At 46.9% G+C, this 9,794-nt stretch overlaps 1 protein-coding gene across 1 annotated transcript; it reads right to left on the bottom strand.

Moving 5' to 3' along the window:
- Window positions 1-8,453: 8,453 nt before the first annotated feature.
- On the bottom strand, window positions 8,454-9,411 carry LOC311235021 (uncharacterized protein; the record flags this gene model as incomplete). Its single annotated transcript, XM_084322333.1, has 1 exon — window positions 8,454-9,411. The coding sequence occupies exon 1, from the start codon at window positions 9,084-9,086 to the stop codon at window positions 8,454-8,456; it is 633 nt and encodes a 210-aa protein (XP_084178459.1). The 5' UTR covers window positions 9,087-9,411.
- Between the last annotated feature and the right edge of the window lie 383 nt (window positions 9,412-9,794).

The raw sequence follows: 9,794 nt of genomic DNA, 5'->3' as shown, positions 1-9,794 counted from the left end.
ACTGCAACGGCGGTCGAGGCGTGTTTACTGTTCAAATTCCACGCTGCGACGGCTTTGAAAACACTCGTGTTATTTTACAACTGGAGCCTGACTTTAACTATGACCAGGTTGGTTTGGATAAGACACGTCACGCCGGCAGGTCATGGGGTCGCGGCGGCGTGACGAGCTGTCAAAATATTGATGACTGAGTTGGATCTGGTGCTTCCCCCCCCCCCCCCCCCCCCCCCACTCCCCTGCCGCCGAGTAAAAATCCATACTCATCCCGACCGATTCATCAAGTCACGTTTGATCACTCTCTTTTTTTTCTCCCGGGTTTTTATACACGCCGCCGCGATCAATTCGGATGAAAACACGCGGCGAAAAATAAATAAATAAATCCCTTCGCGTGTAAATAGAAGTACCTTAAATGTCACGCTGACGCCGACGCCGACTATACCTTTGACAGACGTGTCTCGCTGCTAGTGTTGCTCTACAGATGCGTTCGTCTATAGTTCCCTCTCGGGAGCTAACGCTAAACGCTATGGCGGTAGAGCTAACGCTAAAGACGAAGGCGAACTAGCCTACCGGATCACTCTCCTCCTTCACTTAAAAAGTCTATACACACTTGGACAAGTTTCCGTTACATCCAAATTCGGCCCCGGAGAGAGAGAGAGAGAGAGAGAGAGAGAGAGAGAGAGAGAGAGAGAAAAAAAGTCTCTCTTTCCCTCCAAAAGCCCGTTCTTAGAGCCAGAAACGTCTCCAACACTCACAAGAGCACGCGGCGTTCTGAACGCGTCCCCCAAGAGCAATTCCAGCGGAGAATCCCCTGCTGTGACGGGCGGGCGGGCAGAGAGAAGCTGGACATTCCTGTCTAGGACAGGTCCAATATTATACTGGATTATACAATATGCTCCACGGAGAGAGAGAGAGAGAGAGAGACATAGAGACTAGGGATGCTCGATATTGGCTTTTTTACCGATAACCGATATACCGATATTGTCCCAACTCTAATTTCCGATACCGATATCAACCGATATCAACCGATACCGATATATGCAGGGTTCCCCCCCCCCCCCCCCCCAAAAAAACTGAATAATTTCAGGTAATTAACATTACATATCTCTTGTTGTGGAATTATCACAACATTATGCATACTTTTGACAATGAATAAATCAGAATTTGTTCTTACTTGCTTGCCCGGGTAATAAAGGTTATAGAAATGTAAAAACAAAAAAAAAACAAAAAACTATTTTCCGATATCACATTTTTATGCCAATACCTAATAGAGACTATAAGGAGAGAGAGAGAGAGAGAGAGAGAGAGAGAGAGAGAGAGAGAGAGAGAGAGAGAGAGAGAGAGAGACATAGAGACTAAAAGGAGAGAGAGAGAGAGAGAGAGAGAGAGAGAGAGAGAGAGAGAGAGGAGAGAGAGAGAGAGAGACATAGAGACTATAAGGAGAGAGAGAGAGAGAGAGAGAGAGAGAGAGAGAGAGAGAGAGAGAGAGAGAGAGAGAGAGAGAGACCCTCGCTTTGTGCAGGTTTAAAGACCACAAGGAGATTATAAATCCACCATGGCGACGCGGAGAGAGAGGTGTGAGGAATAAATGTCAGTGGCTGAAGCGCCGGGTAACAACGTCTTGTCAAGAAGATGGAATATTCAGGAGTTAATTAATTTCTGCTGCGTGGGCCAGATAAAGACGATGGGCGGGGGATCAATAAAGAGAGAGCCTATTTTAACTGATCAATATTGAGAAATGACATTTATATCTGCCGGGGTGTTTATGGTGTCGTGAAAAGGTGTGTGTGTTTCGTGTGTGTGTGTGGCGTGTGGTGTGTGTGTGTGTGTGTGTGTGTGTGTGTGTGTGTGTGTGTGTGTGTGTGCGTGTGTGTGTGTGTGTGTGTGTGTGTGTGTGTGTGTGTGTGGTGCGTGCGTGTGTGTGTGTGGAACGGCTCTGTGGGAAGTAGGAGATAGAGGAGATAGTGAAGTCAAGATCTGAGGCTGTTAAGGTCCAAGAAACAGTGTGTGAGTCGGTCCTCTCTCTCTCTCTCTCTCTCCTCTCTCACACACACACACACACACACACACACACACACACACACACACACACACACACACACACACACACACACACACACAAACTGAAGTAACACACAAACGGTCACAGAGATGCAGAGGCGGACTTGTGTGTGCGCACGCACACACACACATTCACTCACTCACTTACACACCATTGCTGTCTAAAGCCTCGTTCTTCACCACAAACCCACAGAATGGTTTCCAGTAGATGGCAAAGTCAAGGCTTTTCCACATATAAGCATTTTTTTTTGTAAAACAATTTGCCAAATGCTTCCTTTAAGCATGTCCATGTGTTTTACTTGGTTACCAGCGGAGGACAGGGGCCAAGGCGCTTCTCCCAGCTCAAACACAGAGGGCCGCTTTGAAATGAAGAACCCTGTCAAGGAATTGAAATGTTTAAGTGATACTTTCCAGTCCGGTCTCGTATGATTTTGTTGGCCGATTCGCGGCAAGGCTCTGTTTCAGATTGATATATATATAATATATATATATATATATATATATATGAATTACTGGGTACTCATAGTGTAATTTTTTACTAAATGAATAATATTTTCTCAACTGCAGGATATCGACAAAGCGTGAACGGGACAGGAGAGAGGAGAGAGGAGGAAAGGTGGTGGGGAGAGACGGGGAGAAAGAGAGAGGCGAGGAATGTGAGGAAAGGAGAGGAGAGAAGGATAACAGAGAGAAGGAGGGAAGTTATATTTGGAACTGTGGAGTGTGTGGCCCACGTGAAAGGGTGTAACGACTCTCCAATTAGATTCAACGTTCTATAAGATGGCCATTCGGTTCCTGGTGCTTAGAGCCGTTGAAGATTCCCCAACAGGGACAATAAATGGTATTTTTTTTTTGATCCACTTTTTCTCCCATTTTTTCTATATTTTTCTCCCATCCCAATTTCGTATCATCCAATTCAACCCTCCCCTGTCACGAACGCTGTTTCTTGCCTCCCACAAGCCGGCTGCAATGTGGACTAAGTCATACATAGCACAAGTCCCGTCCGGTACTTGAGGTAACAGCAGTCGCATCTTTTCACCTGCGCAGCTCGATCTCTCAGTGGCGAGGAGTAACGCGTGGGAGGCTCACGCTGCCCCCGACACTTCCTGATTCTACTGCGCAGGCGCACCAACCGACCTGTAGGAGTCGCTGTCCACAACGCCCGATCCCCACCCATCAGTTTCCCACCCCCTAATACGGCCAATGTGTATTAGTATGAACGACCAGCTAAACTGAAAGCAATGTGGAGCGCTGGGCTCGAACAGGCGAGCCCAGCGTCTCCGCATTCGTGGCGAGCGCCTTGCCCACTACGCCACGTAGCCGCCCCAGGGACAATAAATGGTTAATGGTAAATGGTGCATTTATATAGCAGCTTTCGTCCAAAGCGCTTTACAATTTAATTCCTCACATTCACACACCGACGGCGGAGGCGACCATGCAAGGTGCCAACCTGCTCATCGGGAGCAATTAGGCGTTAAGAAGTGTCTTGCTCAAGGACACTTCGACACGCTGCCCCCTGCTGGAGGAGCGGGAATCGAACCGGGACAACCTTATTACCAGACGACTGCTCTCTACCTCCCGAGCCACTGTCTGTAGTACTGAAGTACAGCTTATCTTATCTAGGCGTGTTGACGTAGGCACGGTAATGATGACAGGTTAATGTCATGCTGTGTAGATTGTAGAGTGTTATTATCTTTATCTTTATTAGTTAGTGTTTATTAGTTACATGTTTAGTGTTGACATGTAGACTTTGGAGCAGTAGGTTATTGTTGGCACAGTAGACAGGTTGTAGCTACAGCCGGTAGCAGTGTGACGCCTAGCTGTGTTGCTGGGAGTGGATGTAGAGAGAGAGGGAGAGAGAGAGAGAGAGAGAGAGAGAGAGAGAGAGAGAGGCCTTGTTGAGGTGATACATAGGTCCAAACTCAACAAAGCATCTGTGATGGGGGGGGGGGGGAGGGGGTCGTCCAGATGATAACTCTAATGACACGTGTCCCCTCTCTGCACTGCCACGCCCCCCTCCCTCCGCCTGCTCCACGCTCCTACGATTCACCTTTGTTCACGGCACGGGGACGAGAGATCATTACATCATCTCTCAACAGCTGTCGTTCATTGGCGAATACCTCATAACGATAAATACCTTATTATAAGTCCCCGATTTTACGTTCTTTTTTTTAAAAGGTCACTCGGTTTGATTTCTCGAAACCTCATCATAACTTATCTTATAAAACACGATTACATCACATCACACACAGTATCGCAGTAGTAGAGTATCTCATTACTTCCCTCCAGAAGCCGGCGAGCGACTATACTGAGCTCTCGGGGCACAATAAGCTTACATTCCCCGAAAAAAAAAAAGAAGAAGAAGAAGAATGCTCTAAATTCCACTATGGGAGGGCCGACCGTCGCAGGCCGGTGCCAAGGGGGGTTGAAACTCAACCCCGCCGCCCTAACCAACACTTCACAGGGCCGCGTTTTAACCACGACGAGGTCCTAATCCCCTCTCTGCCTCTTTGCGTGTCCCTGAGCTGTCCGTATTAATGCCTATCCTGTCATTACACCGGTGCAATCCGCGCACTGTTGACACTGGCTGTCAGCGGATTAGGATGGAACAAAAACACACATTTCATTAAAGCTTTTATATGATAGGGAGGAACAGAGGGAGAGAGGGGGGGAGAGAGAGGGAGAGGAGAGAGAGAGAGAGAGAGAGAGAGAGATAGAGAGAGGGAGAGAGAGAAAGAGAGAGAATGTTATATACAGACTGAGTTGAAAGCTATACAAGTAAGGTCAGCGTTCTGTGGAAAAACAACTGTCAGAAATAACGTAGCGTAAATGTCGGTGGCCGCTCTACAACATGCACCGATACAGAATGCCCCCTATACGCTACTACAGCAGTACTGTTCCATTCTGCTGTGACACCTCTGAAATAATAGAGATTCCTTCCTATAGTATAGACGGTCAATTTCCAATAGGTTACAGTATAGGAGTTCACCCGTCCTCTCGGTCTTCTCCTCTCTCACCCACCCACTCGAGACATAATAGCAGAGACACCAAAGCAATCAGAGAGAGCGGCGGACAGCGGTGTGCGTAATGTATGCCCGTGCACAGCCAGGCTTTGATCTTCGGATGGAGCTTCGACGTGCCACTGTTTGCTCTTCTTCCACCTGGCCTGCAATACTGGACTGATCATTAACAGCCTGTATTGATCTCTCTCTCTCTCTCTCTCTCTCTCTCTCTCTCTCTCTCTCTGTGTCTCCACTCCAATCTCACAATATCATCTGCCGTCGGGTGAGGAGGAGGAGTCTTGCACGGATGCGGAGCTAATGTGATGCTAATGATGGAGCATCGCCGTCGGTTGTGTGTGATAGAAGTAAAGGGCTAACCGAATCTGTATTGTCACAGTGAAACTGGGTTAACCGGCTGTCGTGTGTGTGGCAGTGAAAGGGTTAATGAACAAAGTGGCCGCGTTACTCGACCCGCACGGAGGACGACTGTAAAAACCGCTTCACTTCAGATGGAAACGCTGCTGTGCCGCTGTTACGCACGCTGTGCCACGCTGCTATGACGCCTGGATTCCCCCCCAGAGGGGGATTAATAAAAGGAACACTTCATGACTTGACTTGGAAAACATTGGAAATCCTCGGACAAATCTGAGCGACGTGGTTTTTTTGATGACGTGCGATCGAAACCATAGTCGCCCGATCTATAGTCTCTCCTCCCCCCTCCAGCCCTTTTTTCCACTCTCAATCACCGGTCATCTTCTTTCGGCAAATACCTTCCTCATCCTTACATGCCCCTTTTCTCTCCTCCTTCTTTTAATTTCTCTAACTCTTTCCCCTCTATTTTCCTCTCTCTCTCTCCCTTCCCCTCTCTCTCTCTCTCTCTCACTCTCTCTCTCTCTCTACACACACATGATACATCCATACATCTCCTTCATCCTGATCCCTCCTTGCGAACACCTGTCTGGCTGATCGGTGACTGTAATCTTAGAATTGGACTCCCCCCCCCCCCCCCGCCGCCCCTCTCTCCATCTTCCTCTGATCAGGGTGATAGTGAGGGAGGCCCCCAGGGGACCCACACAGATACTTAGGGAAGCAGTGTGTCAGCTCAATAAACAGCATTTTATTGGCAGGGGACTGAATACCCTGCCACCCTGCGTCGCTGTCGGCCCCGCGGCTTATTGGTACTGAGGGGTCGTAATGAGACGAGAAGAGATAGGAGAGGAGGAGAGGACAGGTTAGGATAGGAGGGGATAAGATGGGAGAGGAAAAGAGAGGAGAGGAGGTGAGGTCAGGAGAGGAGACGAGAGGAGGAGAGGACAGGAGATGTTAGGAGAGGAGTGGATAAGACGGGAGAGGAGAAGAGAGGAGAGGATAAGACGGGAGAGGAGAAGAGAGGAGGCGAGGAGAGGTCAGGAGAGGAGAGGTTAGGATAGGAGGGGATAAGACGGGAGAGGAGACGAGAGGAGAGGAGGTGAGGAGAGGTCAGGAGAGGAGAGGTTAGGATAGGAGGGGATAAGATGGGAGAGGAGACGAGAGGAGGAGAGGACAGGAGATGTTAGGAGAGGAGGGGATAAGACGGGAGAGGAGAAGAGAGGAGAGGAGGGGATAAGACGGGAGAGGAGAAGAGAAGAGAGGTTATGGAAAGGGGGGGATAAGACAGGAGAGGAGAAGAGAGGAGAGGTTAGGAGAGGAGTGGATAAGACAGGACGAGAGGAGAAGAGAGGAGAGGTTAGGAAAGGAGTGGATAAGACAGGAGGAGAAGAGAGGAGAGGTTAGGAAAGGAGTGGATAAGACAGGAGAGGAGAAGAGAGGAGAGGTTAGAAGAGGAGTGGATAAGACAGGAGGAGAAGAGAGGAGAGGTTAGGAAAGGAGTGGATAAGACAGGAGAGGAGAAGAGAGGAGAGGAGTGGATAAGACAGGACGAGAGGAGAAGAAAGGAGAGGAGAGGAGAGAGCAAGGGAGAGGAATGTTGAGAGTTTAGGAAAGGATGGGTTAGAAGAGGAGGGGGGCAGAGAGGAGATGAGGATAGAGGAGACGGGGAGAGAGGAAAGGAAAGAGAGTTTTCAGTGATAGCGTGTACGTAACACACCCCCACACACCCTCACATACAGTATGTGGTCTTAACGTATTTTAAATCATACTTGTACACCATGTTTTCGGATTAATCCAAATAATTTCACATGAACATTGTATATTATGCCATACGGTGAAAGCTTTTATCCAAAGTGCCTTACAGTAGCCTACACTGTAAAAGAAATTCACTGTATTATTTTACAGATTACTTTTGTTTCTCTACTTTAAGTGTAAATGCCATAAAAATACAGTAAATTACCCTTTATAAAAATATTAACTAATTAAATAAAGGTTGTAATCTGTAAATTGATTTGATTTTACTGTAATTTGACAGTAAGTATTTGGCAACCGTTGCTGCCAGACATTTAAATTTTTTTTACAGTCTTCATTTTTACAGTCTTCATTTTTACAGTGTACCTTGAATGCATACATATCATGGTACATTGGTATACATACTCTGTATGTACATCGGATTAGCACTATTACTCAGTAGACGTACTCATTTATTAATTGCATATCCAGTTTAATCACCTGCACAATGTACATTATTACTATTGCACTTTACTGTTATATACATTTGCACTCTGGTTGCGATCATGCCAACCCTATTTTCGTTGTGTACTGTACTTGTGCTGTATGATGACAATAATACATTTGAATTGTTAATCTAATCTAATGATGCCCAAGAATCGAACCCTTAAATTAACATATAGCCAGGCAGTGTTAGTGCCACTCACTGAGCTATATACATGATGGGACCAACTCAACTCCTGACATATATATATAATACATTAACCCTTTCACTGCCACACGACAGAAGGTTAACCCTTTACTATCACACACAACCGACGGCGATGAAAGGGTTAACCGGCTGTCGTGTGGCAGTGAAAGGGTTAACTACTATAATAATTTTTTTGCAGAACTCTCCGCCTCACCTGTACCTTTAACCCAACACCAAAACGGTTAACCCTTTCACTGGGACAATACACAGAAGGTTAACCCTTTCACTGTCACACAACACCAGCCGGGGTTGTTGTGTGATAGTAAAGGGTTAACCTTCTGTCGTGTGGCAGTTAAAGGGTTAAATTAACTATAGCCAGGCAGTGTTAGTGCCACGCACTGAGCTACTGTACATGATGGGACCAACTCAACTCCTGACATATATATATAAAATACATTAACTACTATCACTCTCTATCACTATCACTGTAATTCACTATGAATTGAAAATGGGGGACCCTGATGTAAACAAGACGAAAGTCTTTCTCTGGTCTGCATTTATTGTGTGTATTGAGCCGTACTGTACTGTACCCATTCTGCAATCTGTTAAATAAAATGTCCATTCATCCATTCATTAACTACTATGATCATCACCCACCTGTACCACTCCAGACCCTTGTCGTAGAAGCGGTCGAAGAAGTGCGGCTCTGCGCCCACGGCGCGCACGTCCGGGTGGACGCGCAGGAACTCCAGCAGCGCACGGGTGCCACCTTTCTTCACGCCTATGATGATGGCCTGGGGGAACTTCTTGCTCCCGAAGTTGTTGGCTATAGAGATGTTGTTGTTGTTATCGCCCGCCGGTTCGTCGTCGAAACTGGAGTCAACGTTGTTGTTGTTGTCCGAGGAGGAGAGCAGCTGGTGTTGACCCCCTCGGACCACCGACACCACCGGGGAGAGCGCGTCCCTGTGCCGCGCGTCGAGCTGCGCGCCCGGCTCCTCCGGTCCATCACCGCCGCCGAGGAGGATTTTATTATTATTCAGGAGATGATTCGTCTGTTGTTGTTGTTGTTGGTCGTATATGATGCTGATGGGTCTGGGCAGGGAGTCGCAGTATCCCGTGAGGCAGTAGAAGAGATAGGTGAAGAGGATGATCATCGTAAGGAACACGGACACTTTGGATTGCACCGTCCTCAGGTGTCCAAAGTTGCACCCGGCAGCTCTCCATTTACTACATCCCATGAGTCGCAATCCTGAGCCAGAGGACACAACATGCCTTATCAAATTAGTTCAAACTTTGTTTTGATTTTTTTAAAGTTGAGAAATTGTATTTTAGTGTCCTTGGCTCCTTGCCATGGCGACAAATGCCACAACACATGCCCATTACGCATCAGAAATGCACTCCCTTCTACATATTTCAAATGTCTCTCTTCTGTCTGTGAAGTCCTCAACCTCAAGTAATTCAAGTAATACGCGTAGATATATATTCAATAAGCTTATTATCCAACGTCCAGGGCTCCGAAAAAACGGTTGTGGGTTCAGCTCCTCTGGTGCGCTCTCTCGGTGCCTTGCCTTCTCAGCTGCTGGCAGCAACAACACTGTGGGAAGCCTTCAGAACAGAAATGACACGCCCCTTTCCTCCGGGTGCGAGGACACGCCCTGTTTATCAAACACACACCACGCCCCCTTCCACTGTCAGCCACGCCCCATTCCACTGCCAGCCCCAGACTCTTATGACAACACTGATAACAGGCATAATAGACACAATACAACTCAGATCTATTTTTCCAACACGGTGTTCAAAATATTCAAAAATATTAATGCTAATAAAAACGTTATTTTATATAGCCTATATATTGACAATTCTTTTTTTAAATATTTTAATTATTTAAAGAAGATTTTGAAAGTAACTATTATGAATTATAAATTTGTATTATTGGTATGAATGAA

The sequence above is a fragment of the Notolepis coatsorum genome, assembly GCF_963971535.1.
Source record: "Notolepis coatsorum genome assembly, chromosome: 10".
Lineage (NCBI taxonomy): Eukaryota > Metazoa > Chordata > Actinopteri > Aulopiformes > Paralepididae > Notolepis > Notolepis coatsorum.
The sequence above is the reverse complement of the archived record's forward strand: the minus strand, read 5'-3'. Positions and strand labels throughout refer to the sequence as shown.